Source organism: Schistocerca nitens, chromosome 2, assembly GCF_023898315.1.
Source record: "Schistocerca nitens isolate TAMUIC-IGC-003100 chromosome 2, iqSchNite1.1, whole genome shotgun sequence".
Lineage (NCBI taxonomy): Eukaryota > Metazoa > Arthropoda > Insecta > Orthoptera > Acrididae > Schistocerca > Schistocerca nitens.
Genome location: NC_064615.1, coordinates 269,765,431 through 269,791,985, shown reverse-complemented (window position 1 = coordinate 269,791,985; position 26,555 = coordinate 269,765,431). Strand labels below are relative to the sequence as shown.

The following is a 26,555-nucleotide window of genomic DNA, read 5'->3' as shown; positions in this document are numbered from 1 at the left end:
TATGTCGTCTTGCCAGTAGACATCGCACCAATGCTGATGACGGAGATAAGTTCCGAATGGAACGAAAATGGTATGTTTTAATACTCACTGCGTGATGAACATCTCCACGAAGTTTGATAAATAGCGGACTGCTGCCTCACGGTAGCTAACATTTTGCATTTCCGTCGGACTATTTTGAAACGTGTTTCTGGCGTCCGTCTGAATTACCTCGCCGACACATTACCGTTCTAGGCCTGCGACAGAAATATTCTGATGTAGCGTCATTACACTGTCGCAATGTCATTTCTCCAGCACATTCGGTAAAAAATAGCAAGGGCCACCCGTGCATGTGTACCAGTTTGTACTGAACTACTTCTCTACGGTATGCGTTGATATTTGGATGAGGATTTGTTTAATATGTGGGCTTTAGAATTATGATGCATGCTGATAAACCATGTCGTGACAGTAAAGAGCACTTCTCCTACTTCAGCAGGCGGTTATATCAAACCCGAAACGGTGTCTATATTACTTTGCGAAAATTACAGAATAAAACATTTGCAGATTATAATAGAGCACTGTTTTCTTCATCATATAATATGCCACCATGTACCAAAACTGTGTACTATAAAAAAACATGCATACCTAAATATCCGTATACAGCAGTTTTTCACCGCTTTCAGATCTACCGCGATGAAAGGCAATGACAAGAGACAGTTGAAGACATGGAGATGAAATGGCCATTCCTACATGGCCTACGCCACGACGACGACGAGCGCTTCATAGACAGAGCGCGTCTAGGATTCGGGCTTTGGTGTTACGGCTGCAGCGGAACCTTCGGCGTCATTTCTACGGTAACTACCAGCTGAAATTGTGACATTTGGTGGTGGACAGTTTGTGACATAATGATTTTGAATTTTGTAAGGAACACTTGTACACAAACGCGATATTAGGAAAAAGCATCCAGGCGCTGGCTGCGAATAGTGTAATACCACAGCTGCACACTTGGTTGCAAGTGCAGTTGCAAACAAAACAGTGCGTGAGGCCGTAACGAGCTGTTGCCGTCGCAGTTATGGTCATTGAATCCATCCCAAGCACCCGCATATTTTCCTTTTTGATCAGTCTCGCGCAGAAACAGAATACCACACATAGAAATCCGAAATATTAAATTCTGTACTTAAAAATGTATTCTCGCGTAATGATCCTAACATCCGAATGTTTGTACCTACTCAGATACACTGCTTAGGCAAAACAGTTACCACTTACTTAATAGTGTGTTCGTCCAACTTCGGGCCACAGATTTTTTTTTTTCCTCTTTTCCTGAGTCATCAGTCTTCTGACTGGTTTGACGAGGCCCGCCACGAGTTTCTCTCCTGTGCCAACCTTATCTCAGAGTAACTATTTATAACCTACGTCCTCAATTATCTGCTGGATGTATTCCAGTCTCGTCTTCTAATGTTTTGGCCCTCTCAGCTCCCTCTAGTACATGGAAGTTAGTTCCTGGTGTCATAAGAGGTGTCCTACCATTCTGTCCCTTTTTCTTCTCAGTGTTTTCCATATATTCAGTCCACCAAATTTTCCAAACTCACCTGTAGGACCACATCCCAAATGCTTCGATTCTCTTCTGTTCCGGTTTTCCCGCAGTCCATGTCTCACTGCTATACAATGCTGTGCTGCAAACGTACATTCTCAGAAATTTCTTCCATAAATTAAGGCCTTTGTTTGATACTAGTAGATTTCTCTTGGCCAGCAATGGCCTTTCTTCCAGTGCTATTCTGCATTTCATGTCGTCCTTGCTCCGTCCATCATGGGTTATATTGCTGTCTAGGTAGCAGAATCCCTTATCTTCATCTACCTCGTGATCACCAATTATGATGTTAAACTTTCTCGCCGTTCTCACTCTGCAACTTTTCATTGCCTTCGTCTTCCTTCGATTTACTCTAGTTCATATTCTGTACTCATTAGTCTATTCATTCCATTCAATAGCTGCTGTAATTGGTATCCTTTCATCTTGAAGTTTATTTTCCACTCTTGAACCTTTATTTTATTTCGTCGTAGCTTCTTCGAAGTATAGTTTGAACAGTAGGGGCGAAAGACTTCATCCCTGTCTTACACCGTTTTCGATCCGAGCACTTCGTTCTTGGTCTTGGTCTCATATTGTTCGCTCTTGGTTGTTGTACATATGGTATATTACTCTTATTTCCCTATAGTTTATCCCTATTTTTCTCAGGATTTCGAACATATTGCAATATTTTACACTGTCGAAAACTTTCTCCAAGTCGACAAATCCTATGAACGTATCTTGATTTTTCTTTATTCTTGCTTCCGTTATCAACCACAACATCAGAATTACCTAAAGAAAACTGATCGTCATCTAACACATCCTCAATTTTCTTTTCCCTTCTTCTGTATATTATTACTGCGACAACTTCGATGCAAGAGCTGTTAAGCTGATTTGTGCGATAATTCTCGCACTTGTCGGCGCTTGCTATCTTCGGAACTGTGTGGAGGACATTTTTCCGGAAGTCTGATATTATATCGCCAGTCTCATACGTTCCACATGCCGACGTGAATACTCGTTTTGTTGCCACTTCTCCCGATAGTTTTAGAAATTCCAGTGGAATGTTGCCTATCCCTTGTGTCTTATTTGAACGTAAGTCGCGCAAAGCTCTTTTAAATTCTGATTGTAATACTGGACCCCTGTCCCTTCCACATCGACTCCTGTTTCATCTTCTGTCACGGCCTCAGCCAAGTCCTCCCCCTTACAGAGGCCTTTAGGGTCTCTTTCCACCTATCCGGCCTATCCGCTGCATTTAACAGTGGAATTCCCGATGCGCATTTAATGTCACCGCCCTTGCTTTTAATTTCATCGAAGGTTGCTTTGATTTTTCTGTATGGTGAGTCAGTCCTTCCGACAGTCATTTCTTTTTCGATTTCTTCACATTTTTTATGGAGCCATTTCGCCTTAGCTTCCTAGGACTCCTTATTTATTTCATTCCTCAGCGACTTGTATTTCGTGATTCTACACTGCTGGCCACCGTAAATGCAACACCAAGAAAGACAAGAGGTAGCACAACAAAATTTATTTTGTAGATAACATGTTGACCAAGTATCAAATGATTACGTTTACAGACGTCTGTGACATGTGGTTCCTGCCAGAATCAGTAGCCAGAGTAGCCGCCATTGTTGGAGATCACCGCTGCCACACGTCTCGGCATTGAGTCAAAGAGACGTTGGATGTGTTCCTGGGGTACAGCAGCCCAAGCAGCTTCCACACGTTGCCAAAGATCATCTGGTGTGGCAGCTGGGGATGTAATCTGGGTCACTCGTTGAGCAACCATGGACCACATGATTTCTATCGGCGAAAGATCCGGAGAGCGAGCCGGCCAGGGAAGCAATTCAATCTGGTTATTGACGAAGAACCTTTGGGCAATGCGTGCCACGTGTGGTCGCGCATTATCCTGTTGAAATATGGCTGCTGCCGAGCCCTGAAGGTAAGGAAGGACAACTGGCTCCAGCACCTCGGATATGTAGCGCCGCCTATTTAAAGTACCGGCAATGCGTACTAGAGGCGTGCGAGAGTAATATCCAATACCGCCCCATACCATAATACCCGGTGCAAGCCCAGCGTGGCGGTGCATAATGCAGCTGTCCAGCATCGTCTCTCCACGGTGTCTCCACACTCGAATCCGACCATCGTGGTGCTGCAGACAGAAGCGTGCCTCGTCAGTAAAGACAACGTCATTCCATTCTGCCGTCCACATCCGTCTGTCATCACACCATTGGCGACGGAGACGTCTGTGGTTCTGCGTCAATGGTAGACGAAGCAATGGACGTCTTGCGGACTGACCACTCTGCTGTAAACGGCGTGGAATGGTACGCGCAGACACTGGATGATGCGTTACAGACGCAATGTGCTGTGCTATGGTTCGGGATGTCACTGAGCGATCCGTCACTGCCATGCGCACAATTTGCCTATCAGCACGTGCAGTGGTGCACCGAGGTGAATGCGATCGACCACGTCGGTCCGTCGTACCCTCCTGCATCCAACGGTCACATATCGGCATTACAGTTGTTTGGTTTCGTCCAACACGACTAGCGATTTCTCTGTATGATAATCCACAATCTCGGTAAGCCACTATCCTTCCTCTGTCGAACTCGGATACTTGATCAAAAGACGTTCGCTGTTGTTTACGAGGCATAACTGATCGTCTTGTGAAACAACCACAAGGTAAACACACGTGCCGAACGTACACTCGTCGAAATCGCCAAGCATTAAATGGCGCTATGAGGTGGCGCCACATGCGCGCGTGATGTGCGTCTGCGCTGAAATTCTAATCAGTTGCATATCTCATCGCTGCAAACCCATGGTGTACATTTCACTTGATTCGGATGCTTCCTTCAGGGTGTTGCATTTACGGTGGCCAGCAGTGTAAATTTCGCTGAAGATTTTTGTACTTCGTTCTTTCATCACTCAGTTGAAATATTTCTTCTGTTGTCCATGGTTTCTTCGCATTTAGCTTCCTTGCACGTACATTTTCTTTCCAACTTCCGTGACTGCACTTTTCGAGACTGGACTACCTACTGACCTACCCTTATCGCAGTACCTACTGCCTCGGAGAACTGGGACACAATACAGCAGCCATTCTGCATGGCGTGTATTCGACAAGTCCTTGGTAAGATTCAGCACATACCTGGCGCCACATCTCTTCACAGAGGTCACGCAATTGCCGCAAGTTACGGGCCTGTTCTTTGTGGGCGCGGAGGTAGTGCCCGATAACGTCCGATATGTGTTCGGGTTCAGATCACGCGAATCTGGTGACCGAGACATCAACCTGAGTCCACTGCCATGCTCCTCAAACCACTGTAGCACGGGTCTGGCCTCGTGATGAGCAGTTTTCCTGCTGGAAGGTGCCTCGCCGTCGGGAAAGACATCAAGCTGGAAGGTGTACAGGTGGTTCGCAGTAATGTTGAGGCAGTCCACAGTTTTATGGTGCCTTCGATTAGTACGACAGGTCTCCAGGAACCCCAGGTGAATGTTCCCCATAGCAGAATGTCCCCCATAGCAAAGCACTGCCCCCACTGGCTTGCGCCTGTGACGCGGACCATGTTTCTCGCTGCCATTCGCCTAGACGGCGACGTGTACAGCCACGGCCGATGCTCTGTCGTAACGAGAAAGGCTTGCTGGCTTCATTGACCCACGATCGAGTCTCCATGATCCCGTGTGCGCTGCAACCACAACTGATGTTGTCGTTGGGTCAGCATGCGGAAAGGAATGGATTGTCCGCTGCTGATCCCCATGCTGAACAATGTGGTCTGAGCTGTGTGATCCGATCATTTGTGCCTGATTCAGCATTGTAGAGGCCGGCAGATCTGCCACATACTGTCGCCTATCCTGCGTTACAGAGCGGACAAGTCTCCGAATTCAACGTTCTGTGGTGAGGCGTGGACGTCGAATACTTTGTCCCCAGTCCGTGGTTTCACCGTCCTCCAAGCCCTTTATCTATGCTCATGACAGTAACACGTGAACAGTCGACCAACTTCACCGATTCCGAGATGCTCGTCCCCAGCGCCGGTATTTTACAATCTGCTAAGAGTCTGTATACAGAGATAGAGTAGCCAGTGCTCTGTAGACTATAGATAATAAGCGCAGACAGCCGCCATTTTTTGCCGTAATGGCGCAAGATGTGGATTTGACACAATACAGCAGAAATTCTAGCTTGTTATTTAGTATATGGCTACTATACATTTAAATAGACTGACTTAAAGTGTGGAGTGATACAGTGTACTAGCCATTTATTACAACGTTCCGGAAGAAATAAGTACCAACCGCGAGAAAAAGCGTTTCATTTGTATTATTTTAGACGCTCTGAAGGGATTCCAAAGTTTCCTGCTTGAATGTTCGTTGTTAAAGTTATTAGCCTCTAAGCTTTACATGGTAAATTACCTCCCACGTTAATATATCTTAGGTGGAAATATAGTGGATCTAAACACAATGGCTTATACCGGAAAAATCCGGAAGACAAACTTCTGTAATGATGTCAGGAAATCATAAAGAATAAACGCATGGTAAACCAATTTCACAATAGCTGATTTTCCAATATGAAACTTCTGTTGTTGGGGATAACCACGTTTTCATGCGATTAGTGACTAAGCATAAAAAGATTATTATCCAGGATTTCTTAACTGACGTTCCAGTTCGATAAATGTAATTTAAATGTAGTAAAAAAAGTTGGCGACAGCGAGAATCGAACTGATGACAACACAATTTATGTTCTTGAATGCTACTTAGCTACATGCGACATTAAGAAAGACAGGCAAATTGTTTTGTAGATACAAGTGCTCACAAATTTTCGAAATCGAATTTTTCTTCTCAAGAAAAAAATCTTTGGGCATGGTATGCTACAGACCGAACCAGTTTTCCAAAAGTTCTCAAAACAATCATCCAACTACAGAAAGCAGTGCGAAAGTACGAATCAAGAGAGACCCAAGGAAAAAAAAACAGTTGTCAAAGTCGCTTAAGTCAATGGATTATCCCATTTGCGGCTTTGTATCGTTGCTAGAATGAATTCTCGTTCCTGTGTATTGTGTTTATGTACGAGGGCGTGCTGAAAAGTAATGCCTCCGAATTTTTTTACATAAAAACTCTACAGCTTTTTAAATTAAACCAACTTCTTAACTCTCTAATTTTTTATTCTTCGTGTTCAGATATTTATTTCTCAACGTAGTCACCACGATAACGAACACATTTCTCCCATCGAGAGATCGGTTTGTTGATATGACTGTAAAATGTTTTACTTTATTGATGGAACAGAACCTCACCTCTGCTTGCAACGCTTGATCATTATCAAAGTGAAGCCTCCAAGTTGTTGTTTATGTTTTCGAAACAGTTGAAAATCGGATGGGGCAAAGTCAGGACTGTATGGAGGATGATCGAAGACACTGAACGAAAGGCATCGGATTGTTGCGGACGTCGCTGCGCTCGTTTGTATGGCAGAGGGCTGCAGATATATAGACACGAAGAATGAAAGTAATCAATACTTTTTTAAGAAGAAAGGCATACATAAATACACATGGTCTAGACGAGACCATAGATATATTACTAATTACATAACAGTATATAAAAATCATGTCTCAAGGGTGGTAGACATATACGTATGCGAGGAGTAGAAACGTGAGTACGGACACTATCTTGTTAAATAAAAGAGCCAGCTGTGGAAAAGATGGAAGAAACAGAACAAGAGGAAAATTAAAGAAACCAAACAAAATTTTTAAGGTTCATCTGCTCCAAGAACAGAGTTTAAGGCATCTATATCAGTGCAGGCTACTTAAGCTGTTCCAAGAAATTTCAGGCAATAATCTAACAGATGAATGAATCGACAAACATTGCAAATACTCAATACAGGTCGCTAAAGAAGCACTAGGTGAATAACCCAAAACGAATCGAAAAGGGGCTTAAGATTTGGAACGAAGATACAGAAGAAACCACAGAAAAGAAAAAGAAGCATAAAGGGAGTTCTTAGAGGTGGGTCGTTCGCGAACTAACGGGTCCAAAGCAACGGTTCAACAAGATGAACGGAACGAGCGAGGAACGAATTCTAAGGTACAGTCTTTCATAGTTCACTTCGGTCGCGGATTTCTACTTCTAGTTCCCGGGAAAGGGAAACGGTCGGTCTCGTTCCCGGAGCGGCACTTCGGCCGGTCTCGTTGCAGCCTCGGTTCCGTTCCCGTCTGTCTTGGTCTCGGTCTGGCTCGGCCGGACTCGTCCTTCTTCGCGTGGCCACTCGTCGCAGTTCGCTTTTAGTTCAGTATCGAGTTGTTTTTTACGTTCGCTGCGCTCGCCCATTCTAGATCAGTTTCAAACCTTTTTTGAACTCTGAACTTCTGGTTCTTTTCGTATTCTATTCAGCGTCCATGACCGGTAATTAAAATGTATTTAATAATTACGTACATTACATAAAAATTACGTGGTATGCAATACATACATTTTTTCAGGTAACAAAACGGCATATCAGCTTCCTTCACATTTCGATAAAGATCATAAGAAATACTTGTAAAAAGGCAAGATTTTTTGTTATTACACTTGCAAAGCAAGTCGGCACGGTACACACGAGTGGTCATTTTCCGTCTTTTTTTGATCCAACGTAAAAGGGCATGTTCATTGTTACGGAAGGCAGAACAACCGAATGAAGCCCGCGCTCCCTAATCGAGTATCTGGTGTAACATTTTGTAAAGAGAATTTGATAACTTGTACAATATCATTTCAATTGTACAGGGTGGCGCACGAAAAGTCGGCCCCGAGTGCTAGACTGCTCATTGTCGCCCACCAATCATCATCTATTGTTTCGAAGTTGTTGTTTGCATTAGCTTTTTTGTCATTTCTACACTGCCTAATTCTTACATGTTTATCTATTCTGCTCCTAGCGGTCAACAAATCGTGCGTAACTGGCGAATAGTCTGTACTCGGGGCCAGTTTTCGTGCGCCACCTTATATAATTTCACTGCGATTAGCCACATAGCGCTACAGTTGGCTGAACGACAGGTTTTTTTAGAATCACGAAAATTACTTCTACAAGTGTGTGAGAATTCTGTTATGAATAAAAACTCTGTACTCCACGTGGGAGACAAATTCCCTCTCTTGGCGCCTTCCATCTTCAGTCACCTATGCTACTAATTTTTCATAAGAACCATATAACAAGAACAAATGAACGGTGAACGAGTAAAAATGAACGTTTCCCAAAAAAGAGCGATCACCAGTGAGCTAGTTCCCAAGGATGAACGAGTTTGCCCATCTCTAGGAGTTCTTACATAAACAGACTGAGGAAGCTAAAGAAAAATACAAAGAAATTGAAATGAAACCAACAAAATAGTAAGACACGCACATAGACCCTCATGGGATACATTTATATGAAGAATATAACATGGCATACACGGTAGACAGGAAAGGTTGGGAAAGACCTCACTCTGTCTGCTTGCTGGGGGGTCTCATCCGAGATGTGGAGGATGGTGGTGGTGGTTAGTGTTTAACGTCCCGTCGACAACGAGGTCAGTAGAGACGGAGCTCATGCTCGGGTTAGGGAAAGATTGGGAAGGAAATCGGCCGTGCCCTTTCGAAGGAACCATCCCGGCATTTGCCTGAAGCGATTTTAGGGAAATCACGGAAAACCTAAATCAGGATGGCTGGAGACGGGATTGAACCGTCGTCCTCCCGAATGCGAGTCCAGTGTGCTAACCACTGCGCCACCTCGCTCGGTGTGGAGGATGCCCTGCCGGCGGCGATAGAGAGCACTGGGTGCACCCGACTCCAAATTGTTGCTCATGTCGGCACCAATGACTCCTGCCGTCTGGGTTCAGAGGTCATCTTCAGTTCATACAGGCGGTTGGCGGAGTTGGTGAAGGCGGAAAGCATCGCTCGCGGTCCTCTGGTTTGGAGCCGAATGGAAGGCTTAAACAAGAGGCTCAGACGATTCTGCGGAGATCTGGGGTGCAAATTTCTCGACCTCCGCTATCGGGTGGAGAAATGTAGGGTCCCCCTGAATAGGTCAGGCGTGCACTACACGCAGGAAGCGGCTACAAGGGTAGCGGAGTACGTGTGGAGTGCACATGTGGGTTTTTTAGGTTAGAGAATTCCCTCCCTAGGCCCGACAAGACGCCTCCTGAGACGCCACAAGGTAGCAGTAGACAAAACGCAATAGGGAATGACAATAATAATGTAGTAATAGTAAACTGCAGGAGCGTCTATAGAAAGGTCCCTGAACTGCACTCATTAATAAACGGTCACAATGCCCACAACGGAAAGTTGGCTGAAATCAGATGTAAACAGTAATGAAATCCTAAACTCAGACTGGAATGTATACCGCAGAGACAGGGTGGACAGAGAAGGCGGAGGCGTGCTTATAGCGATAAAGAGTGCAATAGTATCGAAGGAAATTGACGGAGATCCGAAATGTGAAATAGTTTGGGTGAAGGTCGCGGTTAAAGCAGGCTCAAACATTGTAATTGGATGTCTCTAAAGGCCCCCTGGCGCAGCAGCTGTTGTGGCAGAACACCTGAAGGAAAATTTGGAAAATATTTCGAGTAGATTTCCCGACCATGTCATAGTTTTGGGTGGAGATTTTAATTTACCAGATATAGACTGGGAGACTCAAATGTCTATAACGGGTAGCAGGGACAAAGAATCCAGTGAAATTTTTTTAAGTGCATTATCTGAAAACTACCTTGAGCAGTTAAATAGAGAACCGACTTGTGGCGATAACATATTAGACCTTCTGGTGACAAACAGACCCGAACTATTTGAAACAGTTAACGCAGAACAGGGAATCAGCGATCATAAAGCGGTTAGAGCATCGGTGATTTCAGCCACAAATAGAAACATTAAAAAGGTCGGAAGATTTTTCTGTATATCAAAAATGACAAAAAGCAGATTTCAGAGTACTTGATGCCTCAACACAAAAGTTTTATCTTAAGTATAGATAGTGTTGAGGATCAGTGGACAAACTTCAAAACCATCGTACAATATGCATTAGATGAGTTTGTGCCAAGCAACATCGTAAGAGATGGAAAAGAGCCACCGTGGTACAACAACCGAGTTAAAAAACTGCTACGGAAGCAAAGGGAACATCACAGCAAACAGAAAGCCTTGCAGACAAACAAAAATTACACGAATCGAAATGTAGTGTGAGGAGGGCTATGCGAGAGGCGTTCAACGAATTCGAAAGTAAAGGTCTATGTACTGACTTGGCAGTAAATCCTAAGAAACTTTGGTCTTATGTCAAAGCGGTAGATGGATCAAAACAAAATGTCCGAACACACTGTGACCAAAACGGTACTGAAACAGAGGATGACAGATTAAAGGCCAAAATACTAAATGTCTTTTTCCAAAGCTGTTTCACAGAGGAAGACTGCACGTAGTTCCTTCTATAGATTGTCGCACAGATGACAAAATGGTAGATATCGAAATAGATGACGGAGGATAGAAAAACAGTTAAAATCGATCAAAAGAGGAAAGGCCGCTGGACCTGAAGGGATACCAGTTCGATTTTACACAGAGTACGAGAAGGAACTTGCCCCCTTCTTGCAGCGGTGTACCGTAGGTCTGTAGAAGAGCGTAGCGTTCCAAAAGATTGGTACAGGGCACAGGTCATCCCTGTTTTCAAGAATGGACGTCGATGTGCAGAACTATAGACCTATATCTCTAACGTCGATCAGTTACAGAATATCGGAACACATATTATGTTCGAGTATAATGACTTTAGTGGAGACTATAAATCTACTCTGTAGGAATCGGCATGGGTTTCGAAAAAGACGATCGTGTGAAACCCAGTTCGCGCTATTCGTCCACGAGACTCAGAGGGCCATAGACAGGTTCCCAGGTAGATACCGTGTTTCTTGACTTCCGCAAGGCGTTTGATACAGTTCCCCACAGTCGTTTAATGAACAAAGTAAGAGCATGTGGACTATCAGACCAATTGTGTGATTGGATTGAAGAGTTCCTACATAACAGAACGCACCATGTCATTCTCAATGAAGAGAAGTCTTCCGAAGTAAGAGTGATTTCAGGTGTGCCGCAGGGGAGTGTCGTAGGACCGTTGCTATTCACAATATATATAAATGACCTTGTGGATAACATCGGAAGTTCACTGAGGCTTTTTGCGGATGATGCTGTAGTATATCGAGAGGTTGTAACAATGGAAAATTGTACTGAAATGCAGGAGTATTTGCAGCGAATTGACGCATGGTGCAGGGAATGGCAATTGAATCTCAATGTAGACAAGTGTAATGTGATGCGAATACACAGAAAGAAAGATCCTTTATCATTTATCTATAATATAGCAGGTCAGCAACTGGAAGCAGTTAATTCCATAAATTATCTGGGAGTAGGCATTAGGAGTGATTTAAAATGGAATGACCATATAAAATTAATCGTCGGTAAAGCGGATGCCAGACAGAGATTCATTGGAAGAATCCTAAGGAAATGCAGTCCGAAAATAAAGGCTGTAGTCTACAGTACACTTGTTCGCCCACTGCTTGAATACTTCTCACCAGTGTGGGATCCGTACCACATAGGGTTGATAGAAGAAATAGAGAAGATCCAACGGATAGCAGCGCGCTTCGTTACAAGATCATTTAGTAATCGCGAAAGCGTTATGGAGATGATAGATAAACTCCAGTGGAAGACTCTGCGAGAGAGACGCTCAGTAGCTCGGTACGGGCTTTTGTTGAAGTTTCGAGAACATACTTTCACCAAGGAGTCAATCAGTATATTGCTCCCTCCTACGTATATCTCGCGAAGAGACCATGAGGATAAAATCAGAGAGATTAGAGCCCACACAGAGGTATACCTACAATCTTTCTTTCCACGAACAATACGAGACTGGAATAGAAGGGAGAACCGATAGAGATACTCAAGGTACCCTCCGCCACACACCGTCAGGTGGCTTGCGGAGTATGGATGTTGATGTAGAATAGCACATAGACGGATCAGGCCGCTAAAAAGAACATACAAGAACACTGCAAATATAAATATCATTCCTTCAGAAGACTGGATAATCACTGCACGAAATTTTGGTATAAGCCTGATTTAGAAGTTCCTACGGGAGAGAAAGCAGAAGAAGAGACAGATCTAATAGATGTGTTTGAATTAGAACAGGCGTCAAGTAACCAAAAAACAGAAAAGCCCCTGGATTAGGTGGATTAACTCAGAGCTGGTAATTTACGGTGCAACTTTCCTAGAATTCAGAATGCTCCTTCTACACTGAAACGCCAAAGAAACTGGTACACCTGCCTAGTATCGTGTAGGGCTCCGACGAGCAAACAGAACTGCCGCAACACGACGTGACAAGGACTTTACCAATGTCTGAAGTAGTGCTGGAGGGAACTGACACCATGAAACCTGCAGGGCTATCCATAAATCCGTAAGAGTGCGAGGGGGTGGAGATCTCTTCTGAACATTACGTTGCAAGGCATCCTAGTTATGCTTATAATATTCGTGTTGAGGGAGTTTGGTGGCCAGCGGAAGTGTTTAAACTCAGAAAAGTGTTTCTGGAGCCACTCTATAGCAATTCCGGACTTGTGGGGTGTCGCATTGTTCTGGTGGAATTGCCCAAGTCCGTCGAAATTCACAATGGACATGAATGGATGCAGGTAATCAGACAGGATGCTTACGAACGTCTCAACTGTCAGAGTCATATCTAGACGTATCAGGGGTCCCACACCACTCCAATTGCACACGACCCACACCATTACAGAGCCTCGACTAGCTTGAACAATCCCATGCAGGGTCCAAGGATTGGTTGTCTCCATACCCGTACGCGTCCATCCTCTCGACACAATTTGAAACGAGACTCGTCCGACCATGCAACATGTTTCCAGTCATCAACAATTCAGTGTTGGAAGAACTGCACTTCTGTCACATTGAACGATTCTCTTCAGTCGTCGTGGTCACGTTCTTTCGGGATCTTTTTTTCCGGCCGCAGCGATGTCGGAGAATTGATGTTTTACCGATTCCTGATATACACGGTACACTCGTGAAATGGTCGTACGGGAAAATCCCCACTTCATCGCTACCTCGGAGATGCTGTGTCCCATCGCTCGTGAGCGAACTATAACACCACGTTCAAACTCACTTAAATCTTGATAACTTGCCATTGTAGCAGCAGTAACTGATCTAACAATTGCGCCAGACACTTGTCATATATTGGCGCTGCCGACCGCAGCGCCGTATTCTGCCGGTTTACATATCCGTGTATTTGAATACGCATGCCTATACCAGTTTCTTTTCGCTTCAGAATACACACTACGCAGTGGGTATCTCACATTGCTGTCATTTATCATGTGTCCGTCTAGTGCTTTAATTTGCAGCTTTGTAATCGTATTAGCATGCGGTGGTTGTGGATACAACAGATTCCGTCTCATCCCTTAGCCAGAATACTAAAAATAGAGCTCGGACTCGGCTCAGCTACTCGGTTTTCGTCATTGCTATTTGCTTAAATGCTCCGTTCATACTAGTTTCTGACACACAACATGGATTACAGACATCCTCATGCACTGTCATCAACTATTCACACACACATTTTTTCATACCTTTAATTTTTTGTAGTTGTCTGCATTACTTTTTATACTATACATAATTTCGATGTGACTGTGTAAAGGACAGCTCGCACCCAATAGGCCTTCATCTGAATTAGATGATTCTTGAAGTAAGTTCAGCCCCACTTGGTTTTAGTGTACGCTTAAACCTTTTTATGCATGATAGTTTGCGGGATCCAGCCAGATATAGCTGGCTTAGCATTCACGGTTCACATCATTGCGATTTTCTCTTTGCGTCGTGTTGCTTTGTTGATTAACGATATGGAGCAATTTAAAAAAAATATTACTGTAATTATCGCACTGTAAGACTATAGACTTCATATGGAATGTAAGACCATGGCAATTGTAAATTTATGGTCACTTGACATTCGGTATTGCTGTATCAGGCATTTTCATAAAAATCCGCCTTTATTTTTGATGCACCACTATCCATTGCTTGGAAGCACGCCATGTGCTCATTTAGCGTGTACTACTTACGCCACCCAACGGCGCGCCGCGGCGAGATAGGAAACTTTGTAGCGGATTTGCCGCCTTTATGTTAACACTCCGTCTGCGCGGCAAACTTAGGAAAGTCATGTCCGATGCCGATATGCAAGGAACGGTACGAGGTTGTTATCAGCTGTGTGAATTTTATCAACTGTGTGCATTTTATGAAGATATGTATATGTGTGGAGTGCCTTTTGTCCTTTGACTTTATGTAATTAAAATTGCTACACTACGAAGATGGCGTGGTACAGACGCGAAATTTAACCGACAGGAAGAAGATGCTGCGAAATGCAAATGATTAGCTTTTCGGAGCAGTCACACAAGGTTGGCGCCGGTGGCGACACCTACAACGTGCTGACATGACGTAAGTTTCCAACCGATTTCTCATACACAAACAGCAGTTGACCGGCGTTGCCTGGTGAAACATTGTTCTGATGCCTCGTGTAAGGAGTAGAAATGCGTACCATCACGTTTCCGACTTCGATAAAGGTCGGATTGTAGCCTATCGCGATTGCGGTTTATCGTATCGCGACATTGCTGCTCGCGTTGGTCGAGATCCAATGACTGTTCGCAGAATATGGAATCGGTGGGTTCAGTAGGATAATACGGAACGCCGTGCTGGATCCCAACGGCCTCGTATCACTAGCAGTCGATATGACAGGCACCTTATCCGCATGGCTGTAACGGATCGTGCAGCCGTCTCCATCCCTGAGTCAACAGATGGGGACGTTTGCAAGACAATAACCATCTGCACGAACAGTTCGACGACGTTTGCAGCAGCATGGACTATCATCTCGGAGACCATGGCTGCGGATACCCCTGGTGCTACATCACAGACAGGAGCGCCTGCGATGGTGTACTCAACGACGAACCTGGGTGCACGAATGGCAAAACGTCATTTTTTCGGATGAATCCAGGTTTTGTTTACAGCATCATGATGGTCGCCTCCGTGTTTGACGACATCGTGGTGAACGCACATTGGAAGCGTGTATTCGTCATCGCCATACTGGCGTATCACCTGGCGTGATGGTATGGGGTGCCATTGGTTACACTTCTCGGTCACCTCTTGTTCGCGTTGACGGCACTTTGAACAGTGGACGTTACATTTCAGATGTGTTATGACCCGTGGCTCTACGCTTCATTCGATCCCTGCGAAACCCTACATTTCAGCAGGATAATGCACGACCGCATGTTGCAGTCCTGTACGGGTCTTTCTGGATACAGAAAATGTTCGACTGCTGCCCTGGCCAGTGCATTCTCCAGATCTCTCACCAATTGAAAACGTCTGGTCAATGGTGGCCGAGCAACTGGCTAGTCACAATACGCCAGTCACTACTCTTGATGAACTGTGGTATCGTGTTGAAGCTGCATGGGCAGCCGTACCTGTACACGCCATCCAAGCTCTGTTTGACTCAACGCCCAGGCGTATCAAGGCCATTATTACGGACAGAGGTGGTTGTTCTGGGTACTGATTTCTCAGGATCTATGCTCCCAAACTGCGTGAAAATGTAATCACATGTCAGTTCTAGTATAATATATTTGTCCAATGAATACCCGTTTATCATCTGCATTTCTTTTTGGTGTAGCAATTTTAATGGCCAGTAGTGTAGCATGGCACTTTTGTAACAAGTTCTGTAGGGTACGCGAAATTTTGTATTTCATATAATAGGTGAAATTAATTGTACTTCCTCTCCCCTCTTCATTATCTTGGTGTTCGCCCCTTAGGTTAGACGATTGCAGCATAAGACTGTTGAAACGGTCATCTTGAAACAATAAAAGTTTCTTTACTGTGTACCTTTCATTTCCTACCACACAGTTCTCCAAAGTTTCGACCGCTGTTAAAAATGTCCTCTCTGATGACTGCTGAATGAGAAAAAGTTCACTTCTTATATGTCAGTGAAAGAAATTGGTTTAGTTATCTGATAGGATGTGGAGGATGAGAAGAAGGGCTTTAGATATCCTTTATTGGTGTTTGCTTCATTTCTTGGCATTGGTGGAAAAAGACAGCCTGTAATGGCCCTCATCATCCATGCCCGACAATCTAGATCTACTTGTACATGGATGCTCTCCAAATTACACTTGACTGCCTGGCAGAGGGTTCATCGACCGGCCTTCACAATAATTCTGTATTATTCCAATGTCGAACAGCGAGCAGGAAAAACGAACACCTTTCGCTTTCAGTGTGAACTCTGATTTATCTTATTTTTTACGATTATCGTTTCTCCCTATGTAGGCCGGCGCCAACAAAATATTTTCACATTTAAAGGAGAAAGTTGGTGGTTGAAATTTCGTGAGAAGCTCGCACCGCAACGAGAAATGACTTTGTTTTAGTGATGTCCATCCTTGAATCCTGTATCATTTCAGTGACACCATATCCCCTATTTCTCGATAATACAAAACGTGCTGCTCTTCTTTGAACTTTCTCGATGTGCTGCGTTAATCCGACCTGGTAAGGATCCCACAACGCACAGCAGTACTCCGAAAGAGGACGGACAAGCGTAGTGTAGGCAGTCTCTTTAGCTGATATGTTACATCTTGTAAGTGTTCTGCCAATAAAACGTAGTCTTTGGTTCGCCTTACCAACAACATTTTCTATGTGTTCTTTGCAATTTAAGTTATCAATAATTGTAATTTCTAGGTATTTAGTTGAATTTACGGCCTTTATATTTTACTGATTTATCGTGCAACCGAAGTTTAACGGATTCCTTTTAGCACTCATGTGGATGACCTCACACTTTTCATTATTTAGGGTCAACTGCACATTTTCGCACCATACAGATAACTTATCTAAATCGTTTTGCAGTTTGTATTGATCTTCTCATGAATTTACTGGACGATAAACGACAGTATCATCTGCAAACAACCGAAGACGGCTGCTCATATTGTCTCCTAAATCGTTACTGTAGATAAGGCTGGTATTACACTATCAAATTTCTTTGTTCAATACTTTGTCAAATATCTTTGTCAAAGAAATTTGATGGTGTAATAGGACACTTTGTCAAATGTCGTCAAATATTTGATGAAACCTAGGGCACCGCTGTAGATTTGATCAAACAAGTCGCTTGTCTTCTGTTCACTGCAGTGTAACATGTTACCACGTGGAGCGATAGCATCGCCGCAGCGTTCTGTCGTCTGTAGTGTTTTTATAAACATTGCCGGTAAATACAATTGGTGTATACTGACAACTATAAAATTAATAACGATTATGAAGCTGATGAGGCGCTTTACAGTGTGAGGCACCCTAAATACAAAAATAGATTAAGAAGGTTGGAGACCTAACCTAAACTAACCTAACCCTCTCCTGCAGCAAGGAATCGGAGTGTTACATTGGGCCTGTCTTCTGCAGATATAGCAGTTCTTAAGTGAGTATTGTCCTTTGTGATATGAGGATACACTTCATTGAGCACATACAGAAATGTATGCTCATCCATTCGTAAGTAATTAATGTACGACTTGACGTCCTCCACTATAAGCTCACGTAACAAGTTTTGTTGAATGCTTTTATCGTGTCTTCGTAAAACCCACGGCTTCACCCAGGTACGTTTCCTTTTTTCCCCCCGCTTCTCTTCCGCATGTGCACACAGTACATTTGTGGTACATGCAACTGCTGTTGACAACAAGTTGTTGTCAGCCATCTTGAACTTTGCCGAAAAGTATGATGACAGTGTAGTACTCATTTTTAGCGCCACGTCAAAGATCTTTGTCAAATACACTCCTGGAAATGGAAAAAAGAACGCATTGACACCGGTGTGTCAGACCCACCATACTTGCTCCGGACACTGCGAGAGGGCTGTACAAGCAATGATCACACGCACGGCACAGCGGACACACCAGGAACCGCGGTGTTGGCCGTCGAATGGCGCTAGCTGCGCAGCATTTGTGCACCGCCGCCGTCAGTGTCAGCCAGTTTGCCGTGGCATACGGAGCTCCATCACAGTCTTTAACACTGGTAGCATGCCGCGACAGCGTGGACGTGAACCGTATGTGCAGTTGACGGACTTTGAGCGAGGGCGTATAGTGGGCATGCGGGAGGCCGGGTGGACGTACCGCCGAATTGCTCAACACGTGGGGCGTGAGGTCTCCACAGTACATCGATGTTGTCGCCAGTGGTCGGCGGAAGGTGCACGTGCCCGTCGACCTGGGACCGGACCGCAGCGACTCACGGATGCACGCCAAAACCGTAGGATCCTACGCAGTGCCGTAGGGGACCGCACCGCCACTTCCCAGCAAATTAGGGACACTGTTGCTCCTGGGGTATCGGCGAGGACCATTCGCAACCGTCTCCATGAAGCTGGGCTACGGTCCCGCACACCGTTAGGCCGTCTTCCGCTCACGCCCCAACATCGTGCAGCCCGCCTCCAGTGGTGTCGCGACAGGCGTGAATGGAGGGACGAATGGAGACGTGTCGTCTTCAGCGATGAGAGTCGCTTCTGCCTTGGTGCCAATGATGGTCGTATGCGTGTTTGGCGCCGTGCAGGTGAGCGCCATAATCAGGACTGCATACGACCGAGGCACACAGGGCCAACACCCGGCATCATGGTGTGGGGAGCGATCTCCTACACTGGCCGTACACCACTGGTGATCGTCGAGGGGACGCTGAATAGTGCACGGTACATCCAAACCGTCATCGAACCCATCGTTCTACCATTCCTAGACCGGCAAGGGAACTTGCTGTTCCAACAGGACAATGCACGTCCGCATGTATCCCGTGCCACCCAACGTGCTCTAGAAGGTGTAAGTCAACTACCCTGGCCAGCGAGATCTCCGGATCTGTCCCCCATTGAGCATGTTTGGGACTGGATGAAGCGTCGTCCCACGCGGTCTGCACGTCCAGCACGAACGCTGGTCCAACTGAGGCGTCAGGTGGAAATGGCATGGCAAGCCGTTCCACAGGACTACATCCAGCATCTCTACGATCGTCTCCATGGGAGAATAGCAGCCTGCATTGCTGCGAAAGGTGGATATACACTGTACTAGTGCCGACATTGTGCATGCTCTGTTGCCTGTGTCTATGTGCCTGTGGTTCTGTCAGTGTGATCATGTGATGTATCTGACCCCAGGAATGTGTCAATAAAGTTTCCCCTTCCTGGGACAATGAATTCACGGTGTTCTTATTTCAATTTCCAGGAGTGTATATTTGACGAATATTTGATCACGTCTTTGATCAAATTATTGACAAAGAAATTTGATAGTGTAATACCGGCCTTAGGAACAACTGAGAGCCTCTAACGGAACCTTGGAGAACGTCAGAAATGACTTCTCTTTTACTCGAAGACTCTCCGTCAGTTACTACGAACTGTGACCCCTCTGACTGGAAATCACGAATCCAGTCGTATATCTGAGACTGTATTCCATAAGCGCGCAATTTCACTACAAATCGTATGTGAGGTACGGTGTCAATAGGCTTCTGGAGATCTAGAAATATGGAATCAATTTTAAATCCCTTGTCAATAGCACTCAACAGGTCGTGTGAGTAAAAAGTTAGTTGTGATGTTTTTTTAATCTGTGTTGACTGTGTGTCAATAGACCGTTCTTTTCGATAATTACGAAAACAGCTTTTTCCACAAATGTATAAGAACTTAAGTCTTTTATCATTCTCCAGTCAGCACACCCGGGGAAGACCATTTGCAACAGTGGCCGAAATGTTGGAGAACTTTCACACTTTGACAATGCGGTCACGTAACGGGTTGCAGAAGCCTACGCTTGCAAAATACGGTGATCTTTGTTGATGGCTCGGACTGCAGCGGCTGGACACTCAGTTTAGATAGAACTCACTTTCTGGCTCTCCTCGCACCGCGACTGCGCTCGGCGCTCGCTGTGGTAACTGAACGCCGTGTTGTGTTTGTTTCCAGGGTGGGCAGCGGCGATGGAGTCGGGTGGCAAGTTCCGCTCTGCGCTGCGGCTGATGTACCTCGAGTTCGCCGCCAACACGGGCATCCACGGTCTAAAGTACATCACCGAGGACGGCCGGCGGCCTTTCGAGAGGTAAAAGCAGCGCCTCCGCACTCTTACCGACGACAGTCGTATGCACAAGCTGAGGCAAACACCAATATAAAATCACACTTCACTGCCTATACTGTTAATTTATTGAAAATCGGACACATCTCAGAGACAGCAAAGGAATGGTCTGTCTCTTGAAAGAAGGATATAAGATGAACATCAACAAAAGCAAAATGATGACAATGGAATGTAGTCGAATTAAATCACGTGATGCTGGGGGGATTAGATTCGGAAATAAGACACTTCAAGTACGAGGGGCGTTTGAAAAGTCCATGCAAAGTCCGAGAGATGGCACCACCGGCTCGTATCGAGGTCATGTTTACTCATCTTAGGAAAGCACGCACACTAAGTTTAAGCCACATTGGTCTATTTCTTTGTGTTTGGCATTAGTGTGAATCAAGGAAATCGAGTGATTGTCAAAAGATGGACGAAAAAGAATTTCGTGTGGTGATTAAACATTACTTTATGAAAGGTAAAACGCCTCAAGAGACTAAAGAGAAGCCTGAGAAACACTACAGTGACCATGCACCGTAGATTACAACAGTTTATAAGCGGTTTCAAAATTTTCGGAGTGGCCATATGTGCAGAAGTGATGCTGAACGTTCTGGACGCCCTGCGGCGGTTACCACTCCAGAAATCATTGATAAAACCCATGATATGGTGATGGATGACGGAAGAGTTAAGGTGCGTGAGACTGCTACTGCTGTGGTCATCTCGAATGAAGGGTACATAATATTTTGCATAAACATTTGGACATGAGAAAGCTATCCGCAAGAGCGTGAAACTATTACAGGTGCTTATTATTCATCGTTATTGGGCCGTTTGGAAACGGAGCTGCAAGAAAAACGCCAGCGATTGAACCGCAAAAAGTCCTTTTCCATCATGACAATACACCAGCACACACCTCAGCAGTTGTGGTCGCAAAATAAGTGGAAATCCCCCCTATTCTCCAGACTTGGCTCCCTCTGACTACTATTTGTTCCTCAATTTGGAGAAATGGCTGGCGTGACAAAGATTTTATTCAAACGAGGAAGAGATTGCAGCAACTAATAGCTGTTTTGCAGAGTTGGACAGTTCCTGTTATTCGGAAGGCATCAACAAATTCGAACAGCGTTGGACGAAGTGTATAAGTCTAAAAGGAGGCTATGTCGAAAAATAAAAAAGGTTTATCCCAAACACGTAAGTAGTTTTTATTTTTGCTTGGACTTTTCAAACGCCCCTCTTGGTAGATGAGTTCTGCTATTTGGGAAGCAAAATAACTGATGATGGTCGAAATAGAGGGCATATGAAATGTAGACTGGCGATGCCAAGGAAAGCGTTTCTGAAGAAGAGAAATTTGTTAACAATGAGCATAGATTTGACTGTCAGCAAGTCCTTTCTGAAAGTATTTGTATGGAGTATAGCCATGTATGGATGTGAACATGGACGATAAACAGTTTAGACAAGGGGGGAACAGAAGCTTTCGAAATGTCGTGCTACAGAAGAATGCTGAAGATTAGATGGGTAGATCACATAACTAATGAGGAGGTACTGAACAGAATTGGGGAGAAAACGAATTTGTGGCAAACTTGACTAGAAGAAGGGATCGGTTGGTAGGACACATTCGGAGGCATCAAGAGAACACCAATTTAGTGCTGGAGGGAAGCGTGGAGGGTTAAAATCGTAGAGAGAGACCAAGGGATGAATACAGTAAGCAGATTCAGAGGGATTTGGGTTGCAGTAGTTACTCGGAGATGAAGAGACTTGCACAGGATAGAGTAGCATGGTGAGCTCCTTCAAACCAGCCTTTCGACTAAAGACCACAATGACAATAACAACAGGACGCAAGTGGCAAAATACAGTGCTCACGAGGAGAACACGCCAAGTGCTATGACCCAATTTTGCAGAAATTTCGCTTAGTGGAAAAAAGTCAAAATAAACGAAAAAGTGCCCTCTCTGATATGTAGATACTCGACTGTTCCTAACAAAACGACCGTCAAATTTTCTACGCAATTTATATGTCTTTTAGCGGTAGATACACTCAGCCCTAGTGGTGACATATTAGCTAGCGTCGCGGATTCTCGGTTTTTCGTCCCGTCTTCGAAACCCGATTGCCGTTTTATATTTTATTACTCTTTCATTTATCTACTTATGTCCGTAGAAGACTGCAACACGAATACTTCTTAATCTGTTAGGGGATACAAGAGCGTTATATTAATCGTAAAATTATAATTGGGTTTCGCAATAAGTGGCATACATCTATTATATCATGCATGTGTCTATGGTCTTTTCAGGACTTAACAATCTTTTTAAATTCTCATATTCTTGAATTTTATTCTTATATCACTTCTTAATTCATATATTCTTATTTTTATTCTTCAGAAAGATTTTTGTGGGTTCCCTTGGATTATAGCGATCGTAGAAACATTCGAAACACAGATATTCGGAACACCACGAACATCACTCGAAGGTAGGTTAGCCACAGCGATATTCTCACCCGGAAAGGAACGTCATTAACTTTGCTGAAGATTTCACCCGTGGGTAAGAATTTCGTGGCAGACCAAACACAACCGATCACTTTTCGAAAACCTGGCGTTTGTGACTGATTGCGAATCAAGATTCACTGCAGGAATTTCACCGAAAATAGTTTCAAATAATTTTTTCATTCATTGGATTTTTTTTTTAATTCATCATTTAGTATTCAGGAATAAGGACAAAGTTATTTCAGTATACATTGGAAAACATTCGTATGGTAATCTTCCATGGACGTGGATAGGTAAATGAAGAACAAAAATAAAAGTAATATTCGGGTTTCGAACACGGGGCTGCAAGGGGTGTAAAGCAGCGACGCTAGCTTCTGTGCCACCGCTTCCGCTGAACAATTTACTCGCTCAAAGATATATAAAGTAGCTCGAAAACTTTGACTGTCGTTTTATCAGAAACGGTCGATTATCTACGGATAAGCCAAGACACGTGTTTGCTCGTGCCTTTCCAAGCTTTCCCGGCGGATATGTTGTAAGCAGTCTTCACGGGTTTGCCGCCGGATGACGTGCATATTCGACAATATTTCCTCGGAGCAACTGGCCGACATCTTCAGACGGTTGAAGCTTGCTGGTGGCTAGGTACGACTGACGGTATCCGCATGTCGACGCCCTGTGTATAGTACACGCACGTGAAGAATGCGCAGGCGCATGCTCAGTGATTTGCAGATATATTGCGCCATACGAAAACGCCCTCTGCTGAAAGTCGCAGAGCGGCCCTCCTGCGCGTATGTTTACTAACAGTGTGGCCAGACGTCACTCACTAAAAACTATTCTAGACCAATGTTATGGCGGGTCTGTTATCGAAAAAAATCTTTATTTTCTCGTCGTGATTTAATAGCAGTCAATGCAGAGTTCCAGGTGTGCTCAGTTGTACAGTTGAAATCCCGCGTCCCTATCGATAAGATTATCAGCTGTGCGCATATGTATTGCTTCCTTAATGACGCAGTCCCAGAAAGATGATGCCGGGGATAAAACTTCTGTCTTTTCATAAATCAAGCGATGTCCTGTATTCAGACATTATTCCGCAATTGCCGACTTCTCCGGTTGGCGAAGGGCGTGTGTGTCGCTGATGTTCATCGCAGCGTTCTTGTACTGTGAAGCATGCCTCGCCTACGCTGCCCCACATTGACAAGGAATCTTGTGCACACCACGTTTCCTCAGGCCAAGACCATCCTTAACAGAATCCAACAGGTTCCTTAGTTTTGCAGATGGCCTGAAAACACGGTATCATATCTTCCGAGTACTCTTCCGATTCTTGACGACGTGGCACCAAAATAGGGCAAATAGGCCAAAGTGGTGGATGAATATCCCGCGGTTGCGACAGTGGTGAGTGATGAGGGTGTAAGGTGGATGTCTTTGTATCTTCATTCTGCTCCGTAGATTGAACTCGCTTGGGCCTGAATGCATGATCTGACTTCAAATGTTGTATTTCACTCGACAGGCTTTCAGGATCAGAGATCACACGCGCTCTATGAACTAACATACGTAATGCACTACTCCGTTGTGTAGGATGATGGCAGCTTGTGGCCTGCAAATATAGATCTGTATGGGTTGGCTTGCGGTAGACGCTGTATCCCGAGGTTCCATCTACTTTCCTTCGTACCAAAACATCAACAAAAGGTAAGGTACCAACTTTTTCCATTTCCATTGTGAAGTTTATATTCGGATGGAGTGAATTTAAATGCTGAAGAAACGTAGATAGAGTGTTAAATCCATGTGGCAAATGTACAATCCACATACCGCAGAAAACAAGAAGGTTTGAGAGTGGCTGAATGTAGTGCTTTTCTTCAAAGTGCTCCACAAAATAATTGGCCACCACGGGAGCCAGATGGTCCCATGGCGACACCATCCACTTGTTCAAAACATTGGTCATTAAATAAGAAGTATGTTGAAGTTTAAATAATGCCACTCTGTCCTTCTCAAACTTGTTGCTAATGAGTTCTAAAGAGTCCTTCAAGAGCACCTTTGTGAATAAAGACACAACATGAAAACTTACTAAGAGATCCGGAGATTGCAATCTAAGGCGATCTGTGAAATCTTTAGAGTTTCGAATATGATGGTCGTACTTGACTATGAGACGTCCCAATAGTGATGTCAGATATTTGGCAACAGAATAAGTAGGTGCTCCTATGTTACTTACAATGGGACAGAGAGACACCCCATTCTAATGGATCTTGGGTAGGCCATAAAGTCTAGGAGGAACTGCAACCTGTTAACGCAAACTCTTGGTGACTTGCGCAGGAATCGAGCTTTCCCTCATGACTTCCAAAGTCTTTCTCTGGACCCAACCCGTCGGATCACTTTTTAATTTACGGTAGGCAGGATCGTCGTGCAGTTTGTATATCGTGCTATCATATTCTGTGTGCGAGAGAAACAGTTGCATTTCCTTTGTCAGTTGGTAAGACGACGATGTCTTTGTCTCCTACATCTACATCTGCGTCATTACTCCGAAAGCCACCTGATGGTATGTGGCGGATGGTAGCTCTGGTATCACTAACTTATCCCCCCTTCCGTGTTCCACTCGCGAATGACGTGTGGAAAGAATGGTTGTCCGTAGGCCTTTGTATTGGCTCTAGTTTCTCGAATTTTCTCGTCTTGGTCATTTCGTGAGTATATGTAGGAAGAAGTAATGTGCTGTCCGAATCTTCCCGGAAAGTGCTCTCTCGAAATTTCATTAGCAAAATGCACAAGTTGTCATTATCCTACGCAGCGCGGTAGTGTCCTATGCTCTTTGGTGCACACAGCACATGTAGTCTCAGATGCCGACAACCTACCTGGTGAGCTACAACACCTGAGAACGGTATTCCAACAGCATGGCTATTCCGAAAGGCAGATATGCCATGCATTCCGTTCTCGGCAAACTCGAAGCAGGGATGTAAATGAAGATGCGGAGGCATCCACTGCAACAGCGTTCTTGCCCTATTTTGGCGGCATGTCTTCGAGAATAGAAAGAATCCTCAAAAAGCACGACGTTAAGTGTGATTTTCGGCCACCAGCAAAACTGAGGAATTTATTGTGCTCTGTCAAAGACGACCTTGGCCTCAGAAAACGTGGCGGTTACAAAATCCCATGCCAATGTGGAAAATCTTATATTGGACAGACATGCCGAACCGTGCAAGAACGTTGCGTCGAACATCATCGTCATACACGCCTGGGGCAACCTGATAAATCAGCGGTAGCGGAACATTGCCTGGACACGGGACATCGTATGCTTTACGAACAGACGGAAATTTTATCCCCAGCGTCATCTTTCTGGGACCGTGTTACTAAGGAGGCCATACATATTCGCACGGCGGACAATCTTATCAACAGGGATGCAGGTTTTCAACTGAGCGCCGCGAGGAATCCAGCACTGACTGCCATTAAATCAAAAACAGGGAAAACAAGAACTTTCGTTTCCTCAAGTGACGCAACGCGTAGCTGAGATTTAGTTCAGACTTTAACCGCAGGAGCGTCCGGCAGCACAGTCATTGCCCATAGCGC

General features: G+C 44.6%; 1 protein-coding gene across 1 annotated transcript in view; it reads left to right on the top strand.

The window, feature by feature from the left end:
* Positions 1–769: 769 nt before the first annotated feature.
* LOC126234978 (sodium channel protein Nach-like) overlaps positions 770–26,555 on the top strand; it is a 187,012-nt gene continuing 161,226 nt past the window's right edge. The window contains exons 1-2 of the mRNA XM_049943717.1: positions 770–830; positions 20,403–20,535. Coding sequence (XP_049799674.1) covers positions 20,417–20,535 — 119 coding nt within the window. The 5' untranslated portion in view covers positions 770–830; positions 20,403–20,416. The remainder of the gene's footprint in view (positions 831–20,402; positions 20,536–26,555) is intronic.